This window comes from Jaculus jaculus, chromosome 5, assembly GCF_020740685.1.
Source record: "Jaculus jaculus isolate mJacJac1 chromosome 5, mJacJac1.mat.Y.cur, whole genome shotgun sequence".
Lineage (NCBI taxonomy): Eukaryota > Metazoa > Chordata > Mammalia > Rodentia > Dipodidae > Jaculus > Jaculus jaculus.
Genome location: NC_059106.1, coordinates 57,760,450 through 57,786,528, shown reverse-complemented (window position 1 = coordinate 57,786,528; position 26,079 = coordinate 57,760,450). Strand labels below are relative to the sequence as shown.

General features: G+C 44.1%; 1 protein-coding gene across 1 annotated transcript; it reads right to left on the bottom strand.

Moving 5' to 3' along the window:
• Window positions 1-3,647: 3,647 nt before the first annotated feature.
• Window positions 3,648-24,399, bottom strand: Tmem50a (transmembrane protein 50A). The gene is made up of 7 exons (XM_045149832.1): window positions 24,245-24,399; window positions 21,793-21,911; window positions 18,649-18,761; window positions 9,774-9,841; window positions 8,307-8,399; window positions 5,628-5,688; window positions 3,648-4,094 (listed from the first exon to the last, which is right to left on the bottom strand). Exons 2-7 carry the CDS (start codon window positions 21,883-21,885, stop codon window positions 4,049-4,051), a joined length of 474 nt encoding a protein of 157 aa, XP_045005767.1. The 5' UTR covers window positions 21,886-21,911; window positions 24,245-24,399; the 3' UTR covers window positions 3,648-4,048.
• Window positions 24,400-26,079: the final 1,680 nt, after the last annotated feature.

Below are 26,079 nucleotides of genomic sequence, written 5' to 3'. Positions count from 1 at the left end.
GCAAATTCATCCAAGAACAAGCCTGACTAAGCTTGGAAAGAAACTTCCTTCCCCTGTTGGCCACTCTGTGTGAGACACACACTCATAATGAAGTCTATGTACAGTGAAAAAGGTCAGAGATGGATTTAATATTAGCAAATAAAAGGCTGAAGATGGGCTGGAGAGATGGCTTAGTGGTTAAGGTGTTTGCCTGCAAAGCCAAAGGATCCCGGTTTGATTCCCCAGTACCCACGTAAACTAAATGCACAAGGGGTTGCATGCATTTGGAGTTTGTTTTGTTTGCAGTGGCTGGAGGCCCTGGTGTGCCCATTGTCTCTCAATCTCTCTCAAATAAATAAATAAATGGCTGAAGATGTGCTTGTTTAAGTGGCAACTAAAGTTTTAAACAATACTTTAAAAAATATGTTTGGTGAGCTGGAGAGATGGCTTAGCCGTTAAGGTGCATGCTTGCCAAGCCTAAGGACCTAGGTTCGATTCCCCAGCTCACACATAAGCCAGATGCACAAGGTGGTGCATGTGTCTGGAGTTTGTTTGCAGTGACTAGAGGCTCTGGTGCATCCATTTTCACTCTCCCCTCTCTCTGTCTCTAATAACTAAATTAATTAATTAAATAAAGCTTAAAATATGTTCAGTTTCATTAAAGATGCTATATAAAAAGATGCTATCAATGTTGCTTGTAGCCACAAGATTAAGGTTCTGACTCAAGTCTACTGACAATTGCTATCCTTTCTCATGCTTAATAAAGGTGTTATCAAAGGATTAAGTAGAAGGGGGAGGGGAACAAAAAGTAATGGGAGGAAATTATGATTAAAGTACATTCTGGAGGTCAGGCACCTTTAATCCCAACACCAGGGATCACTGTCAATTTGAGGCTACCCTGAGACTACATAGTGAATTCCAGGTCAGCCTTGGCTAGAGTGAGACCCTACCTTGAAAAAAAATTCTGTTTTTAATATTTTATTTGTTTGAGAGAGCGAAAAGGTACATAGAGAGGGGGAGAGAACAAAGGGGGGAGAATGTGTGTGCCAGGGCCTCTGCAAACGAACTCCAGATGCATGTCCCACCTTGTGCATCTGCCTTACATGGGCACTGGTGAATTAAACTTGGGTCCAGTCCCCTCCAATACATTCTATATGTATGAAAACTGCCAATGCAAAATATAGGTATTGGGGCTGGGGATATGGCTCAATGGTTAAAGATGCTTGCTTGCAAAGCCTGCTGGCCCAGTTCCAGTTGCCAAGTCACTCTTTAAAGCCAGATGCAAAGTGGTGCAGCTAGTGTTCATGTTCATTTGTAACAAGATACCCATATTCATGTGCACACACAAATGTAGAAAGGGAGAAGAGATAAGGGCCAAGCATGGTGGCACATGCTTTTAATCCCAGTACACTAGGGACTAAGGTTGGGGGGGGGGGATCACCGTGAGTTCCAGGCCAGTCTAGGCTACAAAGTGAGTTCCAGGTCAGTCTGGGCTGGAGACCCTACTTCAGAGGGAAAAGAAACAGGGCTGGAGAGATGGCTTAGTGGTTAAGGCGTTTGCCTGCAAAGCCAAAGGACCAAGGTTCAATCCTCCAGGACCCAAGCCAGATGTACAAGGTGGCGCATGCTTCTGGAGTTAAGCTTGTGGCAGCTAGGGAACCTGGTGCACACATTTAAAAAAAGAAATTAAGAGGCCAGATGTGGTGGCACACGTCTTTAGTCCCAGCACTCAGGAGGCAGAGATAGGTGGATTTCCGAGTGTTCAACACCACCCTGAGAGTACATAGTGAATTCTAGGTCAGCCTGAGCTAGAGTGAGACCTCACCTTGAAAAATAAAAAAATTTAAAAACCGAAAAAGGAAATGAAAGAAACAAGTAAGCGAAGGCCTTCCCCTGCCCAAGGTTGTGGAAGATGGCAAGGAGAGCCCGCAGCCTTGTTAAGTTGTGCCGTCAGCTCCAGGGGCACAATTTTCATGAATTTCCCTGGCTGGGATGGGGTTTTTGATAACGCAGCTGCCTTTTTGTCATCCATGCCCCTGTGATTCCTATAAGCTCACTGATTCACCAAGTTGAATTATGGCGTAGGGGTTTACAAAAATCAAGTTGCTACCCAATTAACTCCTGTCTATACCAGCAGAGCAGATAGAAAAATTAGGACCTCACTTTTGGTTCTTGCGGACAGGTTTTCAATATAAAAGGCTTTTTACTTTTTATTTTATTTTTATTACAGAATAGGCCACACCGGGGCCTCTTACTACTGCAAACGAACTCCAGACACACCACTTGAACAAAGATTAGTTAATAGCTATTACTGTTGTGTCAAGCACTGTTCTTGGCATGTATTGATTTTTCACATTCCCTACTTTCCATAAAGGCATGTGGTGTGAGGGGGAAAAAAGATCACCATAAGTTTGAGGCCAGCCTGAGAACATAGTGAATTCCATGCCTGCTTAGGCTGGAGTGAGACCCTGCCTTGGAACCCCACCCCTCAAAAAATCTTAATCAAGCCGGGCGTGGTGGCGCACGCCTTTAATCCCAGTAACTCGGGAAGCAGAGATAGGAAGATCACTGTGAGTTCAAGGCCACCCTAAGACTCCATAGTGAATTCCAGGTCATTCTGGGCTAGAGTGAGACCCTACCTTGAAAAACCACAAAAAAAAAAAAAAAAAAAAAAAATCGTTAATCATGCTACACCCTTCATGTCTTAATCTTTGGTTTTCTAAGGTCTCATGTATCCCAGCATGGCCTCAAACTCCTTACTGTAGCCAAGGGCGACTTTGAACTTATCCGGATTTCTGCCTCAACCTCCTGAGTGTTAGGATTCCAGGTGTGTACCACCATGCCTAGTTTTCATTATGAAGGCCTGGGGATCACTCAGGGCTTCCTGTAAGTGAGGCAAGCACTTTTCCCACTGAGCTCATCCCCAGCCCTGTAGCATGTCTTAAGAAGGCCAACATTACAAGGTGTGGTTCTGAGGAGTATGTGCCCTCTTTGGGGCTGCAGCCTGGGGGGAAGGTAAGGATTGAAATGAGGAACAGTCTACGAGAATTCCTGGAAGCTCCTGTGTGTGGTTGTAATTGATCCTGCTGGTGTGTCAGTCACCTGATCAAGAGAACATCAAGTCCTAGAAACTGTTGCCTGAGTGAGAGACTAGATGTCGGGTCTTTATTAATGTTATTATTATTTTACAGTTTATTTTAATTTGTTAGAGAGAGAGAGAGAATGGACAAGCCAGGGCTTCCAGCCACTGCAAACAACCTCCAGATGCATATGGCTCCTTGTGCATCTGGCTTATGTAGGACCTGGAGAATTGAACCTGGGTCCTTAGGCTTTGCAGGCAGGTGCCTTAACCACTAAGCCATTTCTCCAGCCCTATTATTATTAGTTTTCAAGGCAGGCTCTGTAACCTCAGGATTGCCTGGAACCGCTCACTCAGCTGTAGGTAGCCAGTGAAGTCCCTCAGTGGCAAATGTGGAGTGAGTCATCTGTGTCCCACCAAGACCCGGGGTCACATCTCTGATTCAGCACTAGGAGGGAGGGGAGCCTAATGGGCTGCAGGCTTCTCTGCCTGCTTGGTCACGTTCTGGAAGACCCTCAAGTGCTAGTTATGCCGACATGTTGCAGATACTTTGGAAAATAATACAAATCAAAGTATAATGAGACAGGACTGTGACCACACAAGATTTTAATAACAAGATGTCTAGACATCATGAACGTCTGACACAGGAGAGGCCATGTTTTAACAAACATGCCGGACTTCCAATCAAATACTCATACAGATGACTCCACCATGTCTGCATAATTTACTTCTCTTTATGTCATGATACTCATGTGACAGGTACTCATGGGAACAGTTCCTTGAACGCTGCCAAAGATGGCCAAGTGCACAACTCACTGTGTGCTGTGCAGATGTTTCGTTAGGGAGGTCTCATGATTTTAGCATTAAACAACTTGAAGCTGAGACTACACTCAGAAGTGTAGAAAACGGCATTACAAAAGACGGGGGAGCCTTAAAAAAAAAAACAAAAAAAACCCATGCAGGGTGGCTGTGCTGCCCAAACTTGACTCTTCATTGCCACAAGTCTTCAGTGCGGCCAAACTTGAAAACCAGGCCCCTGTGGATAAAGCAAGAAACATCACATAGTGGCTCAGCCTGGCAACAAAGGACCATCAATGAGGTGGTTTTTATGAGGTAGGGTCTCACTCTAGCTCAGGCTGACCTGGAATTCACTATGTAGTCTCAGGGTGGTCTCAAACTTGTGGCAATCCTACCTCTGCCTCCTAAGTGCTGGGGTTAAAGGTGTGCGTCAACACGCCGGTGAGGCTTTTTTTTTTTTTTAAACATTTTATTTATTTACTTGAGAGAGAGAAAATGGGTGTGCCTGGGTCTCCAACTGCTGCAAATAAACTCCAGAAGCATGTGCCATCTTGTGCACTGGCCTATGTGGGTCCTGAGGAATAGAACCTGAGTTCTTTGGCTTTGCCAGCAAATATCTTAACCACTAAACCATCCCAAACCATCCCTCCAGCCTCAAGGATTTTTTTTGGGGGGGGAGGGGGCGGGTTCAAGGTAGGGTCTCCTTCTAGCCTAGGTTGACCTCCTGGAATTCACGATGTAGCCTCAGGCTGGTCTCTAAATCACAACAATCCTTCTAACTCTACCTCCCAAGTGCTGGGATTAAAGGAGTGAGCCACCTAGCTGGGCAGTTTTTTCTGTAGAATTTTCGAGGTAGGGTCTCACTCTAGCCCAGACTGGCCTGGAATTCACTATGTAGTTTCAGGGTGGCCTCAAACTCACAGTGATCCTCCTTCCTCTGCCTCCTGAGAAAGAGGCAGATAGAAAGAGAATGGGCATACGAGGGCATCTAGCCATTGCAAATGAACTCCTGACTCATATGCCACTTTTTGCATCTGGCATACATGGGTACTAGAGAATCGAACCTGGGTCCTTAGGCTTTGCAGGCAAGCACATTAACCACTAAGCCATAAATAAATAAATATATAAATAAATAAATAAATAAGACATTGTATTTTAAAAATCAAACAAGTTGATAGAACTACTATAAAATTATTAAGAAATTAAGAATTAATTATTAAGAAAAAAATTTTTTTTCTTCAAGGTAGGGTCTTGCTGTAGCCCAGGCTGACCTAGAACTCATTATGAAGTCCCAGTTTGTTGAATTCACAGTGATTCTCCTATTTCTGCATCCCAAGAGCTGGGATTAAAGGCATGCATGAAATGGTTTTAAATAGGCTTTTTCATTAAATGCTGTTGTTAGAGATCTCTATTCAAAATGAACATCGTCAGTGTTATATAACTAAGTCTATATGAATCATAACTACTCATTAAACAGGTGGGTGGCAATTTTAAAAATTAATGCATGCTCCCGAGGTTGGTAACAAGCCCACCCAAGTATTAAAAATATCCTATTCAACCTCATTCTTTATATTTTATGAAAAGAGCATGGGGGAGTAAATTAAGCAACTAAATATAGTAAATGATATAAAACATTATTAAAACATGGTGGTCATGTAATCCCAGCACTGAAGGATCATGAGTTCAAAGCCAGCCTGAGATATACAGTGAGACTCTGTCATCAAAACACACACATATATACACACACACGAAGAATACAAAACAAACTTACCCAAAAAAGATGAAGGCATTCTGGAAAAATACAGCAATTCCAGGATATACTATGGCTTTTTCTGTAAAAACAAGTATGTAGAGGTTTATGATCTCAAGACATGTAGTTTCAGGTGTAATGGCAAACATCTGTTTCTTGCCTACTGGGACTGGTTTTTCTAGTACCTATGGAGGGGAGCAATCTTAAATAACATAATGCATATGGTAGACTGGCACTGGTTTAGCAGATGACAGCTCCCACATTCAGCTAATAACACTTCCTGAGGGCACATTCCAGGCTAACACCTCAAAAAAAAATTCTGTGAAAATGGAGCTCTCTACTTCTAGCTCTATCTGGAAAAGAACTTTCAATAATTTGTTCTCTTTTTAGTTCATTGATAGTCCCAATTTTCTATAATAAAGTATTATAAAATTCACCTAAGAAGACCTTTCCATTGCTAAAATGTGATACTAATAAGGATTTTTGTAGCAGCAAAAGAATGACTTACAATATGTTAAGTGCAGAAATTGTACTTACATTATAACAATAACTATACAAAAACATCTGAGAGACCAGAAGGAAACAAGTGGGTTTTTTTTTTTTTTTCTGTTGTTTTTTAGGTAGAGTCTCATTCTAGCTCAGGCTGACCTGCAATACACTACGTAGTCTCAGGGTGGACTTGAACTCACAGGGACTCTCCTACCTCTGCCTCCAAAGTGCTGGGGTTAAAGGCGTGTGCCACCACACCCAGTAGAAACAAGTGTTTTCTATGAGCAGTGAGGATAATTAGGGTCCAACTCTACCCCTCAGCTTCATCCCCAGCCTCCTATGATTAAGATTATGATGCTTTATATGATGGAGAATGGAATTTCAAAGGGGAAAGTGTGGGGGTGGGGAGGGTGGGAATTACCATGGGATTTTTTTTTATAATCATGGAAAATGTTAATAAAAATTAAAAAAAAAAAGATTATGATGCTTAACGTGGAGATGCGTAGGCATGGAGGTGCACGCCTGGTCTATGTGGTGCTGGCAATCGAACCCTGGGTTTTATGAATACTACAGGAGCACTCTACCAACTGAGCTAGCCTCAAGAGTCTAATGACCACAACCCTATTTCATTAATAAATCTGAGCTACATTATCTTATTTTCTTCCAATCCAGAAAACTGACAATGGCAGCTGAAGGTGTGGGCCAAGCTACCACACCTGCCATGGCTATTGCCAGCAGCCCTTCATTGGACAGGTTCATTGTGCGTGAGCCACAAGTCTGGCTTGCTCATGACAAAATGACCAGGATGTCTTCCCAGGTTCTGCTTCCACATTTCTGGAAACCAATAATCCTTAATGCTAAGGGAAGACACCTTAATTTTTTAAACTCCCTTTACTACCGTGAAAAAATTCCGAGGTAATATAACCCAGTTAACCATAAACTTTTGTTCTTTTGGTTTTTATGAAGCAGGGTCTCACTCTAGCCCAGGATGACATGGAACTCACTCTGTAGTCCCAGGCTGGCCTCAAACTCAGTGATCCTCCTACCTCTGCCTCCCAAATTCTGATACTAAAGGCACATGCCACCATGTCCAGCTAAACAAATACTAATGGTAATGTACAAGGAGAAAGTAAAAAGAAAGCATTCGCTTACTTAAAAGACGGAGGTGGCGACACAGGCTTGGTGACGCCTTTAATCCCTGCGCTTGGGGAGGCAGAGGTGGATCTCCGTGAATTCGAGGCCACCCTGAGACTACATAATGAATTTCAGGTCAGCCTTAGCTAGAACAAGGCCCTACCTCAAAACCCCAAAATAACTTAATTAATTAATTAATTAATTAAGGGGGGGTTGCTGAGAAGATGGCTCACTGGTTGGTTAAATGTACTTGCTTGCAATATCTGCTGCTGTTCCTGGCCCAGGCTCAATTCCCAACCTGCCCACATAAACTGAATGCAAAAAAAGAAAAGAAAAGGAAAAAGGCACAGGTGTCTGGTGTGTGTTTGCACAGAGGGGAGAGGCCCTGATGCATGTGTTGTGCAAGTGCATGCACACGCACGCGCGCGCACGCGTGCACACACACACACACACACACACACACACACGTAAATAAATAATTCTGTTGGGTATGGTGGCCACACACCTTTAATCCCAGCACATGAGGGGCAGAGGTAGAAGGATTGCTGTAAATTTGAGGCCAGCCTGGGACTACACAGTGAATTCCAAATCAGCCTACCTTAAAAAAATCGAAAAAAAAAAACCAGGAAAAGAAAAATTTTAAACAGGGGAGGAGAGATGGCTGAGCAGGTAAGAGTGCTTCCCATGCAAACATGAGGGCCTGAGGGCACCTGAGACCACCTGAGTTCAATTCCCCAGCACCCATGTAAATAGCTTGGTGTGGCCATAAACCAGAGAATCACTGGGACTCACAAAATGGCAAGCTCCAGGATCAGTGAGACCCTCTGAGTCAAGACACACAGGAATGAGCGATGGCGAGGGACAACTGACTTTCCCCTTTGGCCTCCGCATGTATTTCTGTAACACACATGCACATACCATACCACACCTACTATACACATGAACATGTCAAACAAAACAAAACCCCAGCACCAGTGGCCAGGTGTGGTGGTTCATGCCCGTAAATCCAGTCCTAGGGAGGCCAAATTACAGACCAGCAGTGCACTTAGATAAAATGGAACCAGTATTGTCTCTTACCCTTAGCAACATAACCTCCAAAGAGAATCCACATTGATGCGATCAGAGATCCAAAGGCCAACATGAAACCAATAAACAGCCAAATGCGAGCACCTTCAAAGAAACAACATGGTATCAGGACTGAATCTTAGAGGGCAGCAAAAAGTTCAGTAGGCCAGGTATGGTGGTGCACGCCTTTAATTCCAGCACTTGGGAGGCACAGGATCACCAAGAGTTCGGGGCCACCCTGGGACTACACAGTGAATTCCAGGTCAGCCTGAGCTAGAGTGAGACCCTACCTCAAAAATCCAAAAAAAAAAAAAAAGTTCAGTAAATGTTACAAAGTAAAAATCAAAAGCAAGAGAGGTGGAGTGCACACTTGTAATCCCAGCTCTTAGGTGATGAACTGAGGCAGAAGGATTAGAAACTTAAGGCCAGCCTGGACTACACAACATGGTCTCAGAAACAGCAACAACAAAAAAGGAAATTCAAATTTACCATGGCTAGCACTTACAAAACTTGCATTAAAATTACATTAACAGGGCTGGAGAGATGCCGTAGTGGGTAAGGTGCTTCCTGCAAAGTCTAAGGACCCAGGATTGATTCCCCAGGACCCATGTAAGCCAGATATACAAGGTAGCACATGTGTCTAGAGTTTGTTTACAATGACTACAGGTCCTGGCACACCCATTTTTTTTTTTCCTCTCTGCTTCTCTCTCAAATAAATGAAAACAAATTTTTTAAAAGCTCACATTAACAGGCCGGGCATGGTGGTGCACACCTTTAATCCCAGCACTTGGCAGAGGTAGGAGGATCATCATGAGTTCCAGGCCACCCTAAGGCTACATATTTCAGATCAGCCTCTATTAGAGTAAAACACTAGCTCAAAAAAAAAAAAAAAAAAAAAAAACAACAAGAGTACAATTGACTTTTTGTCATTGTCTCACCCTAGCCCAGGCTATCCTGGAACTCAACTCTATAGTCCCAGACTGGCCTTGAACTGAAGGTGTTCTTCCTACCTCAACCTCCCCAGTGCTGGGATTAAAGGAGTATGTCACCACACCTGGCAAAGTGATGATTTTAAAAATAAGTTTGTGCTGGGTGTGGTGACACATGCCTTTAATCCCAGGACTTAAGAGGCAGAGGTAGGAGGATCATAGTGAGTTCGAGTTCACCCTGAGACTCCATAGTGAATTCCAGGTCAGCCTGGGCTAGAGTGAGACTCTATCTGGGGAAAAAAAAAAAAGTTTCTGTATGATGTGTATAACCCTGTGTGAGTGTAGGCATGCACGTGCCAAGGCATGTATGAAGGTCACTCCCAGCCGGCTGTGAGCCAGTGTGATTTCTGCCTTGGAACCCAGCACCCAGACACACACAGACACTGCCCCACCTTGTGCCTGAACCAAACACAACAGAGACGTGCTCTTCCACGTGTAGTTCTCCCTCCAAAGCTAAGACAAGGGTAGTAAGATGTTTCTACCTACTTACCTGTTTGTCCCAGGCAGCCTTCACTGTAACTGTCGCCCCGGACCTGTCCATTCGATACTGCATTAATCCTATTGGTGGGGGGGGGGGGTGACAAAAAAAGGGCTGGAGAGATGCTTAGCAGTTGAGGTGCTTGCCCACAAAGCCAAAGTACTCGGGTTTGACCCTACAGTACCCATGTACACTACACAAGGTGATGCCCGTGTCTAGAATTCATTTACAATAGCTAGATGCCCTGACATGCCCATTCTCTCAAAAAAAATAGATAAAATATTATAAAATAATTGGAGGGCTGGGGAGATAACTCAGCACTTAAGGTACTTACCTGCAAAGCCAAAGGACCCAGGTTTGATTCCCTAGGATCCATGTAAACCAGACACACAGGTGGCACTTGCATCTGGAGTTTGTTCGCAATGGCTGGAAGCCCTGGCACACCCATTCTCACTCTTCCCCTCTGTTTCTTTCTCTCTCTCTCTCAAATAAGTAAATAAAATATTTATAAAAAAATTAGAGCCGCAAGCCGGGTGTGGTGGCGCACACCTTTAATCCCAGCACTTGGGAGGCAGAGGTCGAAGGATCACTGTGAATTCAAGGCCACCCTGAGACTACATAGTGAATTCCAGGTCAGCCTGAACCAAAGCGAAACCCTACCTCAGAAAACCAAAAAAAAAAAAAAAATTAGAGCCACTGAGTGTGGTGGCTCACGTCCCTAATCCCAGCATTCCAGAGGCAGAGGTAGGAGGATTGTCATGAGTTCAAGGCCGGCCTGAGACTACACAGTGAATTCCAGGACAGTGTGAGCTAGAGTGAGACTCTTCCTCGAAAAACAAAACACACACACACACATACACACACACACAAAGACCCTAAAGCAAACAAAATTTTAAAAAAAGACAAGAAATCAGGGTTTCTCAATTCAAGAAGGCAGCGTCTATGACATAACATTACTAGATACAATAAGTTGGGAGATCACCACAATTAAACTTAATTCTACTTATTTATATGTGTGCAGGTATGGGCACATATGTGGAGGTCAGAGGACTGCTCTGAAGTGTCTGTGACCCATCTTCTTTGAGACAGGGTCTCTTACTGCTGCAAAGAAGTATCAGACTAGCGGGCTGGCTGAAGCTTCAGATTCTCTTGGCTCTGCCTCCCATTACAGGCACATTAGGATCACAGATGCATGTGCCACTTTGTATCTGGCTTTACCTGGGAGTTGGGGAATTGAACCCATACCAGGAGGATTTGGAAGCAGGTGCCTTTAACCACTGAGTTATCTTTCCAGGCCCTGAATCCTAATTCTTTGTATGCTAATAAAAAAAAATTAAGCAGGGAGGTAAAAGGATAGGAGAGAGTTCAAGGCCACCCTGAGATTACATAGTGAATTTCAGGTCAACCAGGGCTAGAGTGAGATCCTACCTCAAAAAACAAAAACAAACAACAAAAAAAAGAGTAACACATGGAACAAATATTTGTTAGTACTATGAAAGCCACAAATAGTAGAATGTTTGTTGTAATAGAATAAATAATTGTTTCTATTAAAAGAGTAGTTTATCCATGCATGGTGGTACATGCCTTTAATCCCTGTGAGTTCAAGGTCAGCCTGGAATTCAGCATGTAGCCTAGAGTGAGACTCTTCCTCAAAAAACAAAAACAAAAACAAAGGGTAGCTTTTATTTATTTACTTATTTATTTTTTCAAGGTAGGGTTTCAGTAGGGTCTCACCCTAGCCCAGGCTGACCAGGAATTCACTATGTAGTCTCAGGGTGGCCTTGAACTCATGGCTAGAGTGAAAACCTATCTTGAAAAAACAAAATAAATAAATAAATAAACAAACAAACAAAATAAAGCAGGTGTGGTAGTGCATGCTTTTAATCCCAGAACTAGGAAGACAAAGGTAGGAGGATCATTGTGAATTCAAGGGCAGCCTGAGACTACATAGTGAATTCCAGGTCTACCCAGATCTCTTCTTTCCCAATGCCCCATTCAAAAGGAGAATTGCTAAGAATGATGGTAGCTGCCTGAAATTCCAGTACTTGTGAGGCTGAGGCAAAAGGATTATCAGTTTGAGGGTAGTCTGGGTTACCTAAATTCAAGGCCAATGTGGGTTATATAGTAAATCTCACACACACACACACACACACAGAGAGAGAGAGAGAGAGAGAGAGAGAGAGAGAGAAGGTGGGGGAGAGGGGGAGAGAGAGAGAAGCATAAAGGGAAAATACACATAATAGAGACAGTCAGTAAGAACACGAACATCCTTTAGTAGATGACATTTCCTTTGCATGTTTGGAACACAGATGATGAAGGAGCGGGGCCTAAACTCGAGAGTGCCGCAGTATAGAGGCCTGGATATGGCAGGAGGGAAGGAGTTAGAAAGATAGTGAGAACCCAGGGTTAACAAGGTTCTATACATAAAGGAATTCCCAATTGATGACCCACCAAAGGCCAGTGGTAAGACCCTATTGCTGAAGACTCCATACGCAGCTGACACGTAAAATGGAATGACATGGCTGGAAGCCAGGAGAGAGTCAGTCCCCAGACAGTCAGTGTGTCTAGTGCCAGAAGGTGCTACATAGGCGACTGGGGGAAGTGACCAAGATCTGTCCAAGCAACACATTGTTTAACCTAAGTAGCAACAATTAACCGGATGTGATACCCATACAAGTGCAATAGTGGTACACAGCCATGGTGAGGAATCAATTGCTCTTGATTTGGCTAACTGATCCACTCAGTGGTACTAGACCCTTAGCTGGAGCTGGGAAACAAGTCAGAACCATACCCAAACACAAGCCCACTCTACAATATCAAGCTATCATCAATCACGGGGTATAAGAGGGCCTACACCTATCAAACTGTCTATCAAAAAAGTAAGTGTTATCTCAATTTTCTGGGTGCTAACTCACTCTCCGTTGGAGAATCTGCTTCTCTTTTCCAGATAGATGCAGATCCTAAGAAGAGAGCTGCCCCAACATACCTCAGAAGGGGCCCAACTGAAACTAAGGACAACTGGCGAAATAAGCAAGGGTGATGTTTTCCTGTGAACTGGATACCAGCACAAAGGGGAAGGAGATCAATTCAGAGAAAAATCAGAGAGCCAGAGCCTCAGAGGCCCCCAACACCTCAGCACTGAAGCAGACCAAAAATGAACCCAACATGGCTCAGGGAAATCTTGCGGAAGAGGGGGCGGAAAGAATGTCAGAGTTACATGTTGGGTCATGATTTTCAGAGACATTTATCATACTAATAACTGGGGGCTAACTCCACAATGCACGACCCATTTTCAATAATAAGGAGGGTCTAATGGGAGGGGGTAGATCACAGATGAGCCTAAATAATGGTACCAAACTGCCTGTATTTACTGAAAAGAAAACTAATAAATTAAATTTAAAAAAAAAAAAAAAAACATAAAGGAATTCCCTTCCTTATTTGTCCTGCCTTCCAAGTATCTGCATACACTTCCGTCAAGATCACAAAATACGTATTTCAGACCCATGCACAATACAGTCAGTCACACCACAAGTAAGAAACCATAGACCATATTTGGGCTTAGGGATAAGGCTAAGTCACAAGGTATTTGCTTAGCATGCACAAGGCTCTGGGTTCAATTCCGGACACCACAGAGAGAAGAAACACGACAAGAGCACCACACACACCACCTGTAACAGCACCTGACTTTGTTCCGACAGAACCTGACCTGCAAAACAAGACCGGTCAGTGTGCTAGTCCTCTGTCCGGCAACATACCTGCAACTATTTGTTCTCTTAACCAAGATGGGCAGCGGGGCTCTCCTATGTAACTAAAGAGTCATCTGGAAAGAATCAGCTGATAAGAATACTGATGTCCAGGGCTGGAGAGATGGCTTAGCGGTTAAGCGCTTGCCTGTGAAACCTAAGGACCCCGGTTCGAGGTTCAATTCCCCAAGACCCATATCAGCAGATGCAGAAGCATCTGGAGTTCATTTGCGATGCCCTGGTGTGCCATTCTCTATCTGTCTTTATGTGCCTCTTTCTCTCTCTGTCTGTCGTTCTCAAATAAATAAGTAAATAAATAAATAAATAAATATAAAAACCAAAAATAAAAAAGAATACTGATGCCCAGTGTAAAGTTCCCTTTATTTGGATATTTAGGAAGCTAACTCCCTTAACCACTTACCCTAAACTGAAGCCCTGACCTAGACCCAGAGCTCATTCAACTCTCAGTGACTCCTTTAGTAAGAATAGATACCAAGGGTCACCAGAATCTGAGGAAAGGCCTGGAGCATGTCAAAGAAAGACCTATCAGTAGACCTTAGACAGGTGTGGTGGTGCATGTGTGGAACCTGAGCACTTGGTAGGCTGAGGTAGGATCACTGACAGAGGCCAACCTGGGCTACAGAATGAGCTCCATGTCAGCCTGGGTTAGAATGAGATTGTCAAAACACCCAAAATGGGTCCTAAAACAAATATATAATTCTTTCATTCTCTCTACTAAAGTCAAGGAGGAAGCAATCAGAATCTTCGGGAAAAACAATACTAACAAGAAAAGTTGGGCAGCAGAGATGGCTCAGTGGTTAAATGCATCTGCTTACAAAGTATGATGGCCCAGGTTTGATTCCCCCTGTACCCACATAATGCCAGACACAAAATGGCGCATGTGTATGAAGTTCTTGATCAGTGGCAGGAGGCCCTGGCATGCCCATACTCTCTCTAAAATAAATAAATAAGGCACAATCCACATACAAAAAAAAAAAAAAAAAAACCACTAAACTAAAATACCGCAGGGCCTGAGAAACTGGTACTGTGCAAAAAGAGTACTCTCAAAATACATTTGGGGGCTGGAAAGATGGCTTAGTGGTTAAGGCACTTGCCTGCGAAGCCTAAGGACCCATGCTCAAACTCTCCAGATCCCACATAAGCCAGAAGCACAAAGGTGATGCAAATGCAAGATCCCACATGGCCACTAGATGGCGCAGGCATCTGGAGTTCAATTGCTGAGGCCCTGGTGCACCAATTCCATGACCCTCCTCTCACTATCTTTAAAAAATAAAATAAATTTGGGTTCAGCATGGTGGGCCCTGACTTTAATTTCAGCATTTGGGAGGCTAAGGTAGAAAGATTGCTGAGGCCATCCTGAGACTACATAGTGAATTCCATGTCAGCCTGATACAGTGAGACCCTACCTCAAAAAAGAAAAAAAAAAAAAAAGCTAAGTCTTAGCCATAGCAATAAGGCAAGAGACACACATAAAAGGGATACAAATTGGAAAGGAAGAGATCAAGTTATTATTATTTGCAGATAACAAGATTCTATACATAAAGGACCCTAAAGACTCTACTAGCAAAATTGTTAGAGCTGATAAAAACCTACAGCCATGTAGCAGGATACAAAATAAATACACAGAAATCAGTAGCTTTCATATATGCTAACAACAAACACACAGAGGATGAAATCAGAGAATCACTCCCAATCACAATTGCATCAAAAAAAATAAAGTACCTTGGAATAAACCTAACAAAGGAAGTAAAGAATCTCTACAATGAGAACTTTAAAACACTCAAGCGAGAAATTGCAGAAGACACTAGAAAGTGGAGAAACATCCCTTGTCCCTGGATTGGAAGAATCAATATTGTCAAAATGGCAATCTTACTTAAAGCAATCTACACATTTAATGCAATCCCTATCAAAATTCCAAAGGCATTCTTCATGGAAATAGAAAAAACAACCCAAAACTTCATTTGGAATCACAAAAAACCTCGAATATCTAAAATAATACTGAGCAACAAAAATAAGGCTGGTGGTATCACCATACCTGATTTTAACCTATACTACAGAGCCACAGTAACAAAAACAGCATGGTGCTGGCACAAAAACAGACATGTAGATCAGTGGAACAGAATAGAGGACCCAGATGTAAGCCCAAGTAGCTATAGCCACCTGATATTCGATAAAAATGACAAAAATACTCATTGGAGAAAAGACAGCCTCTTCAGCAAATGGTGTTGGGAAAAGTGGATATATATCTGCAGAAGGATGAAAATAGATTCTTCTCTCTCGCCATGCACAAGAAGTAAGTCCAAATGGATTAAAGACCTTAACATCAGACCTGAACCTCTGAAACTGCTAGAGGAAAAAGTAGGGGAAACCCTTCAACATATTGGTCTTGGCAAAGACTTTCTGAATACAACCCCAACTGCTCAGGCAATAAAACCACAAATTAATCACTGGGACCTCATGAAATTACAAAGATTTTGCACTGCAAAGGACACAGTGAAAAAAGCAAAGAGGCTACCTACAGAATGGGAAAAAAATCTTCACCAGCTATATATCTGATAGAGGATTAATATCTAGGATATACAAAGAACTCAAAAAGGTAAATAATAAGGAATCAAACAAGCCAATCAAAAAATGGGCTATAGAGCTAATTAGAGCATTCTCAAAGGAAGAAATACAAATGGCATATAAGCATCTAAAAAAATGTTCTACATCACTTGTCATCAGGGAAATGCAGATTAAAACTACATTGAGATTCCATCTCACTCCTGTCAGATTGGCCACCATCATGAAAACAAATGATCATAAATGTTGGGGATGTGAAAAAAGAGGAACCCTTCTATACTGCTGGTGGGAATGCAATCTGGTCCAGCCATTGTGGAAATCTGTGTGGAGGTTCCTAAAACAGCTAAAGATGGATCTACCATATGACCCAGCTATAGCACTCCTAGGCATATATCCAAAGGACTCATCTCATTTCCTTAGAAGTACGTGCTCAACCATGTTTATTGCTGCTCAATTTATAATAGCTGGGAAATGGAACTAGCCTAGATGTCCCTCAACTGATGAGCAGATAATGAAGATGTGGTACATTTATACAAAGGAGTTCTACTCAGCGGTAAAGAGAAATGAAGTTATGAAATTTGCAGAAAAATGGATGGACCTGGAAAGGATTATACTAACTGAGGTAACCCAGGCCCAGAAAGCCAAGCGCCACATGTTCTCTCTCATATGTGGATGCTAGCTACAGATGATTGGGCTTCTGTGTGAGAAGGAAAATACTTTAGTAGCAGAGGCCAGTAAGTTAACAAGGAGACATAAAGGGAAGAGAAAGGAAGGGAGGAGGGTACTTAATAGGTCGATATTGTATATATGTAAGTACAATGATTGAGATGGGGAGGTAATATGATGGAGAATGGAATTTCAAAGGGGAAAGTGTCGGGGGGGGGGGGGGGGGAATTACCATGGGATATTTTTTTATAATCATGGAAAATGTTAATAAAAATTTTAAAAAAAGAAGTGGGGTCATGGTACTGAATTGTTCAGAATGTACATTTGGCTTTGCAGTGATTACTTTGTTTACAGTGTTTGTTTGAACAGGTTTTGGCCCTATGTAGTCAGGTAACACTATTTGTCTGCACAAAACTCCTTAGTAGCTTCCTTCACACTCATAACAGCAAATCCTTGTTTTAAAAGGCAAAAAGAATTTAAAAAAAAAAAATTAAAAACACAAAAAACTAAAAAGGGCTCAGGCCGGTCTGCCCACCTCCACTTCCCTGAGCCGATCAGTTGCTCTGTCCCTTGAGCCACTGCTCCAGCCACACGGGTCTTCTGCCTGTACAGTCTTCATACAGTGCTCGCAGTTCCAGCCACCTGGAATGAACCCTCTCTTTCTATCCCCACGGTCAGTACCTTCATTTTTTATATCGTCACTCAAAATCTCCTCTTTAGCCGGGTGTGATGGTGCATGACTTTAATCCCAACACTTGGGAAGCTGAGGTAGAATTGCTGCGAGTTTGAGGCACCTTGAGACTACATAGTGAATTCCAGGTCAGCCTGGGTTAGAGTGAGACCCTACCTCCAAAAAAACAAAACAAAACAAAAAAGCTTAATACACACCTGTGGGAAGAATGAATAATCCCTGAGGGAAAGCACATGGTCTCTGATCTACATGTGAAATGTACAGACATAAAAAAAACAATTTGAGAAAATCTGGGAGACGGACACAGGGGAGGAGAGATGGGAACAGAATAGAAAAGCAGGACTGTCCTTTTCTGGTTTTGTGTGTGTGTGTTATGGTGTACATGTATGTGTGCAGGTGCATGTGGGGACACAGGCCAGAGAGTGATATTGTTTTCCTCAGTCATGTCTGAACCCAGAGCTCGCTGATTCATGTAGTCTCCACAGCTAGCTTGCCCTGGGGACTTGCCTATCTCCAACCCCTGGGTGCTGAGACTGCAGGCATACAGACAGACTGCCGTGACTACGCGGCACTCATATGGCACTGGCATGCAAGTTTAGGTCCTCTTGCTTTGCGCAGTAAGCACCTTCCCCACTGAGTCGTCACCCAAATCCGTGGATTTTTCTCCTGAGACAAGGCCTGAGTATGTCTTGAACTCACAACACTGCTCTTCATTCAGCCTTTTTAAAGTATATGTATATATATTATTCGCTTACTTATGTGAGAGAAAGAAAGAGGAAGGGAGAGAGAGAATGGGCACGCCAGGCCCTCCAGCCACTGCAAATGAACTCCAGATGCATGTGCCCCCTTGTGCATCCAGCTTATGTGGGTCCTGGAGAGTAGAACCGGGTTCCTTTGGCTTTGTAGGCAAACGCCTTAACTGCTACTAGCCTTTTATTTTTTTTAAGACAAGGTCTCACTATATAGCCCTGGATGGTCTGAAAGTCACTATGTACACTAGGCAGTCCTTAGACTTACAATGATCCTCCTGCCTCTGTTTCCAGGTTACACGGCCGTGCCACCACACCCAGGCCTTCCCTCCTACTGCAACTTAGTCATGTCCAATATGCTGACACGGTAACACTTCTAATTTTGCAGTCTTACTGGTATACGGAAGTCAGTCTTAGCTTGCGACACTCTGCAGGCAGGCTCAGTCATGACTTACATTAGGAAGGCTATGGTTGCTATAACACCACAGGCATGGTAGGAGTGGTTGAAGTCCTCCGTGGTGGGGTAAATAACAGCTGCGTCTATGATAATCCACCAGCCTGTGAAAAACTGAAAACAAACAAAATCAGGTGACACCAGAGGCACATTACAGAAACAGTACCCACCACTGGCCAAAAGGAGTCAAGGGTCTAAGTAAAGACATCCCTTCTGCTGGGCATGGTGGCACACGCCTCTAATCCCAGCATTTGGGAGGCAGAGGAGGAGGACTGCCTTGAGTTCAAGGCCAAGCTGACACTATGTAGTGAATTCCAGGTCAGCATGGAAGAGCGAAACCCTACCTCAAAAAAAAAGATATCCTTCTAATGAATCTGCAAATGTTCTTAAGGACTGGAGAGATGGTTTAGCAGTTACAATGTTTGCCTGCAAAGCCAAAGGACTCAGGTTTAATTCCCCAGTAGCCACATAAAAACACAAGCACAAGGTGGTGCATGCGTCTGAAGCTCATCTGCAATGGTTAGAGCCCTGGCGTGCCCATTCTCTCTCTCTCCCAAATAAATAAATACATAAAATTTTTTTAAAAAGTTCTTGAGGGCTGGAGAAATGGCTTAGTGGTTAAGCGCTTGCCTGTGAAGCCTAAGGACCCAATTCGAGGATCAGTTCCCCAGGACCCACTTTAACCAGATGCACAAGGGGGCATTCTCTCTCTCTCTTTCTGCCTCTTTCTCTCTCTGTCACTCTCAAATAAATAAAATAAACAAAAAAAATTTTTTTAAGTTCTTAAATGTTCCAATGGTTTCACAAATACAATTTGTACATGTGTAGTAGGTGGTTGAATATTAGGAACCCAACCAGGCAGGGTAGCTCACACCATTTATCCCAACACCTGGGAGGCTGGGGTAGGAGGATCACCATGAGTTCAAGGCCAACCTGGGCTACAGAGTGAGTTCCAGGTTAGCCCAGGCTATAGTGAGACTCTAACTAAAGTATTAACAAATATTAGGAACCCTAAACCCATTTTTTCTACTTTATGTTGTCAAAAGAAAAAAAAAAAATGAAGTTAGTAATATGGCCTGTACCAATAATCCCAGCACTGAGGAGGCTGAAGCAGAAGGATGGTTGTGAATCTAAGGGCAACCTCAGATTCTAACTGACAGAAGAAGAAATGTCCTGTTATGGTTACATCATAGACCTCTACAAAGATAAGGTTGACATGAAATTCCCTCAGTAGCCCAGGCTGTCCTCCTCCTAAATGCTGGGACTATAGGCACAGGCTACTAATCCAGCAGCACGGAGGATTATTAGGTAGCATGACCCTGACTCAAAATTAAAACATTACAGGAGAAAATTTACTTTAATTTTATTTATTTATTTGAGAGAGAATAAGCAGCCAAGGGCCACCCAGTGCTACAGAAGAAATCCAGATGTGTGTGCCACTTTGTGCATCTGGTTTTACATGGGTACTGGGGAATTGAACCTGGGCCATCAGGTTTTGGAAGCAAGCACCTTTAATGGCTAAGCCATCTCTCCAGAAAGCAGAAATTATTGTTAGAATCTTAGCTACCCTCTTCATTTTAGCAACTCTGCATGGTGGAAACCAACTGCCCTCTAATTGGACTGGAGGCCCACTCCATGGGAGGGAATACATCCCTGATACTGAAAACTTAAAACAGGTAGTCATGAGCCCTAGGGGTATAACGTCTGCTGCTGTCTGGCTAAATGTATATACTATGCTTATCAAACTTCCCAGTAAGCACTTCTCTTAATGTTCATACCTATATATTAATGCTACTCTCACTTTTGGTAGAGAATCTTCTCTTTTCAGATGGCAGTGGCCTTGAGATGACTTCAGAAGGCATCATGGTGCTAGAAAGAAGTGACAGGAGTGCTCAGTACTGTAATATCTCTATCACACCTTCCAAGGTTCAGGGTCTATAGTGGAAGAGGTGACTGAAAGAATGTAAGAGCCAAAGGAAGGGTAGGACTCCTTACAATGTGCTCTCCCCAGACACAAAATGGCCTGAATATCCATGACCTCACAGTGCCTGACATTACCTAATGAAGACCATCATAATAGGAGGAACCGGTCATGACATCAAAATAAAAGAGAGATTGATTGAGAAGGGGAGGGGATATGATGGAGAGTGGTGTTTCAAAGGGTGGGGGAGGGCATTATAATGGGACATTGTTTATAATCACGGGAAGTTGTTAATAAAAAAATAAATAAAGAGTTGAGGGCTGGAGAGATGGCTTAGCAGTTAAGCGCTTGCCTGTGAAGCCTAAGGACCCCGGTTTGAGGCTCAATTCCCCAGCACCCACGTTAGCCAGATGCACAAGGGGGCGCATGTGTCTGGAGTTCATTTGCAGTGGCCGGAGGCCCTGGCGTGCCCATTCTCTCTCTCTGTCTCTATCTGCCTCTTCCTCTCTGTGTCTGTCACTCTCAAATAAATAAAAACAAAAAAAAATAAAAATAAAAATAAATTAAAAAGAGTTGATAACCAACCTTAAGCTTAGAAGGCAGGAAGGAAGGAAGGAAGGAAGGAAGGAAGGGAGAGAGGGAGAAAAAGAGACACCCAGTCCTCCCTAGACAATTCTGCCAAAAAGCCTCTTCTGAACAAGTAACTTTGATGCCTTATCTCCTTCCTTTGGACCTGTAGCTGATTTAGTCTGTTTGCTTTAGGAGCCTCCTTGTAAGTCTGAACCCCAGCCTGACTTAGTGCTTCAGCCTTCATTCCTCAGGAAGGCTGCTGCCCCTCGCTGTATCTCTCAATTAATAGTCTGACTACAGAGATCAAGTCCGGTGTTCTTTCTTGCTTTTTCCTTACAGTGGTGACACACGCCTTTAGTCCTAACACTCGGGAGGCAGAGGTGGGAGGATTGCTGTGAGCCAGCCTGAGACTACATAGTGAATACCAGGTCCACCTGAGCTAGGGTGACAAACTACCTTGAAAAACCAAAAAAAAAAAAAAATCATACACTTTAATTCTAGCACTCAGGAAGTAGGAGGATCATGATTAGTTCAAGGCCAGCCTGGGACAATCCAATGAGTTCCAGGTCAGCCTGGGCTAGAGTGAGACCCTGCTTTGAAACACACACACACACAAATCAAAATAATGAGGGCCCAGTTATCAAGGACACTTACCAAAACACCAGCAGCAATGGAGGCAATGGTATTTCGCTTTTCCCCCCAATCAATGCATTCGGAGCACCTCATACCTTCTAGGAATCCAGACATTTTTTTTGGGGGGGGGAGGGAGGTCACTTAAAATAAAAGAAAATACAGTTAAATAAAATAATGCCATTTAGGGGCTAGAGAGATGGCTTAACAATTAAGATGTTTGCCTGTGAAGTTAAAGGACCCAGGTTTGATTCCCTAGGACCCACGTAAGCCAGATACACAAGGGACACACGCATCTGGAGTTTGTCTGCAGTGACAAGAGGCCCTGGAGCGCCCATTCTCTCTTTCTTCTCTCTCTCTCTCTCTCTGCTTACAAGTAAATAAATAAAAAATAATGCCATTTACTTGTTTCAAACTTGGCTTATATTCCTGGGGGTGGGGGGAAACACCTCAGAGCCAGGTGTAGTGGTACACACCTTTAATCCCAGCACTCAAGAGGCAGAGGTAGGAGGATCGCAGTGAGTTGGAGGCCACCCTGAGACTACACAGGGAATTCCAGGTCAGCCTGAGCTAGAGTGAAACCCTACCTCGGAAAAAAACAAAACAATCAAACAAAAACACCCACTTCAGGAAAAACTTGATGTAAGTTAGAAATACTTTCTTTTGGCCTTGTACTTTTTCAGCTCTGTTATCTCTTCCTCACACCACCAAAAGCAGCTAATGTGAGGAAAGGTTTTACTTTGGCTTGCAGTCTCAAGGTGAAGCTTTGTGATGGCAACACAGAGGCTGGACATCACAATCTGCCACAGCAGTGGAAAACAACGAAGAATGGCCAAACTCAGGCTGCAGGGGCGACTTAATTGTTAAGGTGCTAGCTTGCAAAGCTATATTCCCCAGGACCCAGGTAAGCCAGATGCACAAGGTGGCACATACTTCTGGAGACTGTTTGCAGGGGCTGAAGGCCCTGGCATGGCATGCCTGCCCAGTCTCTCTCAAATAAAAATTAAAAATGTAAAATATAAAAAAAAAATAGTTCAGGGGCTAAAGAGATGGCTCAGTAGTTAAACACATTTGTTTGAAAGGTCTGACTGCTTGGGTTTAATTCTCCAGTACCCATGTAAAGCCAGATGCACAAAGTGGCACAAGTATGTTGAGTTTGTTTGCAGTGCCAGGAAGTCCTAGAGTGCCCAAACTCATATCTTCTAGACATTTTAAAAAAGAGATTAATTCAAATTAATAAAATAAGGCTGGAAGATGCACATGATGGCACATGTGTCTGGAGTTCCTTTGCAATGGCTAGAGGGCCTGGCTCGCCCATCCTCTCCCTCCCTCCCTCTCTTTTTCTCTCCTGTCTCTAATAAAAAAAAAATAAAAAAAAAAAAAAAAAGGCTAAAGAGATGGTTAAGGAGCTTGCCTGCAAAGCCTAAGGACCCAGGTTTTACTCCCCAGAACCCATGGAAGCCAGATGCCCATGGTGACTCATGCTTCGGCATTTCTTTGTAGTGGCTAGAGGCCCTGGTGCGCCCATTCTCATTTATTCTCTCTTGCTCTGTCTCTCTCATAAATAAAGACACACACCTTTACTCCTAGCACTCTGGAGGCAGCGGTAGGAGGATCAGTGAATTCAGGCCACCCTGAGACTACAGCGTGAATTCCAGGTCAGCCTGGGTTAGTGAGACCCTATCTTGAAAAGCCAATAATAATAATAATAGTATTAATAGTCAAGTCACCAGTTAACCTAGATTGTCTTACCAAATGACATAACATCCCTCCAAGCTAAATTGTGCTGATGTGGCTTGAGACACATCCATATGAGACTATGGTAAGGCCTGAATTACATATAACTCACTGATATTCAAGAAACATCCCAAGATACCCTAAAGAGTGCAACAACTTCGATTTCAGCAACACAAAAAAAACCTATGATTATAAGCAACGTTAATATACCTTTCGTGATGAGTTTGATTTTTAAAATTCATTTTGTTCTTTCTTGGGAAGGTGCAGCAACCCTCTACTTGCTATTTTCGCCTCACCCCAAGGACCCCACCCCGGGTCCATTTTCCTCTGCACAATTACTGACAATCAATCCCCAAACTCCACCCTCCAGGGACCGGGGATCTGAGCTCCAGAGAGTGGCCAGGGAGCTGGAAGATGTGGGAACTAGTTTTATCTCGGACGCTCCCCCTCGGCTGGGCGTCCAGCTCTGAAGCACCGTCCCGAGGTTTCCAGAGACCCTGCGATGTTCCTGGGCGGGCCACCGCTCCCTCCACGTCTCCCCGCCCGCCCGAGCGCGGAGGGTCCGGATGCGGCCACGCTCTCCGGCCAGGACAACAGGAAGTGACCAGGAAGTGTCCAGCGAGGCACAGCCCGAGGCTGCCGCTTCCCGAAGCCGTGGGCGTCCAGCCCACCACCGAGCCCGGGATCGGAGTCGCTGTCGGGCGGACGGCTGCTCCTCTCCTCCCCGCTCGGCACTCACCTCCAGCCCGGCCCTGGCAGTAAGGTCGGGAGCCTGCTGTCGCCAGACGCGGGACGGCCACCCTTCCTTCCTGCTCAGCCAGGAAAACAAAACAGCCCCAGGCCGCCAGACGCCCGGATGTGGCAGCTCCGCCCCCACATCGTTGCGCAAGCGGAGACCGGCCGGAGGGCGGAGCCGGGACCAAGAGCCTGCAGGCCACGCCCGCGAGCTTCGCGCATGCTCTGGAGCATTTCCCCGTTTAGGACCACGCTCGCTGGCTAGCCAATCAAAAGCAGGTGTGGTGGCGCGCGCCTTTAATCCCAGCACTGGGGAGGATGTCCGTGAGTTCGAGGCCACCCTGAGCCTACAGGTCAGGTCCAGGTCCAGGTCCAGGTCAGCCTGAGCCAAAGTGAGACCTACCTCGAAAAATCAACCAACCAACCAAACAAACAAACAAAAATCCCTGAGGTGGCTCAGGCCTTTAGTCTCAGCTCAGCGAGATGGAGAGGGATGGGGGGAGGAGCAGAATTATCCCCAAGAGTTCCAGAGCAGCCTGAACTACAAAGTGAGTCCCAGGTCACCTAGACCCTGTCTCAGAAAAAATACAAACAAAAAAATTAAAAAGTGAGTGTATTGCTGGGCGTGGTGGTGCACGCCTTTAATCCCAGCACTAGAGAAGCAGAGGTAGGAGGATCGCTATGAGTTCAAGGCCACCCTGAGATGACAGTTAATTCCAGGTCAGCCTGGACCAGAGTGAGACCCTACCTTGAAAAACAAAACAAAACAAACAACAAAAAAAAAATTGAGTGTGAAGAATTGCTCCTTCTCTCTAGCTTCCCAAAAGGAGGTGTTTGTAGACCCTCAGTATCCCTTATCTGTAAGTCTTGACATTATTTTTTTCGGGGTAGGATTTTGACCTAGCCCAGCCTAGATCCAGGCTGGCCTCAAACTCCTCCTACACAGGCCTCCTGAGTGCTTTCTAATTATTTTTCTCCCTTCATTAAAGAAGGTTTATTGGTATTGCTGAAGACTTCACATACTTGGCCTAAAAGGCCACTGAGAAATCCTGCTGGAACTGAGCTGATAACCTCCCCCATGTAGACCAGCTGACAGAAAGCTGGAAGAAGCCATTCTACATGTAGTTCAATGGGAGAAAGAGATACCACCAGTGAAGATACTCAACAGTGGACATTGCAAGCCTTATAATTGGCCAGCCAGCCCAAATGAGCCAACGGGTGCAACAGTGGCACGTCTGTCATGGTGGAAACCAACTGCCCTCCAATTGGACTGGAGACCTGTTCCATGGGGGGAAACACATCCCTGATACTGAAAACTGAAAACAGAGGTGGTCATGAGCCCTAGGGATGTAACATCTGTTGATGTCTGGAAAAATGTATATACTATGCTTATCAAACAGCCCGGTAAGCCCTTCTCTTAATATTTATACCCTTATATTAACACTACTCTCATTTTGGGTAGAGAATCTTCTCTTTCCGGATGGCAGTGACTTTGGGATGAACATTAAGAGAAGGGCTTACTGGGCAGTTTGATAAGCATAGTATATGCATTTAGCCTGACACCACCAGATGTTACACCCCTAGGGCTCATGACTACCCTGTTGTAGGTTTTCAGTATCAGGGATGTATTCCCTCCCAAGGAGCAGGCCTCCAGTCCAATTAGAGGACAGGTGGTTTCCCCCATAACAGACGTGCCACTATTGCACCAGTTGGCTCATCTGGCCTGGCTGGCCAAATTTAAGGCTTGCAGTATCCGCTGTTGAGTATCTTCACTAGTGATTTCTCTTTCTCCCATTGAACTGCATGCATTATAGCTTTTTCCAGCTTTCTGTCAGCTGA

Coding starts and splice junctions, on each gene's coding strand:
- Tmem50a (XM_045149832.1), bottom strand. CDS start 21,885: ATGTCTGGATTCCTAGAAGGTATGAGGTGCTCCGAATGCATTGATTGG. Junction 18,762..21,792: donor CCATTGCTGCTGGTGTTTTG/GTAAGTGTCCTT, acceptor GTTTGTTTTCAG/TTTTTCACAGGCTGGTGGAT. Junction 9,842..18,648: donor GCAACCATAGCCTTCCTAAT/GTAAGTCATGAC, acceptor CCCCACCAATAG/GATTAATGCAGTATCGAATG.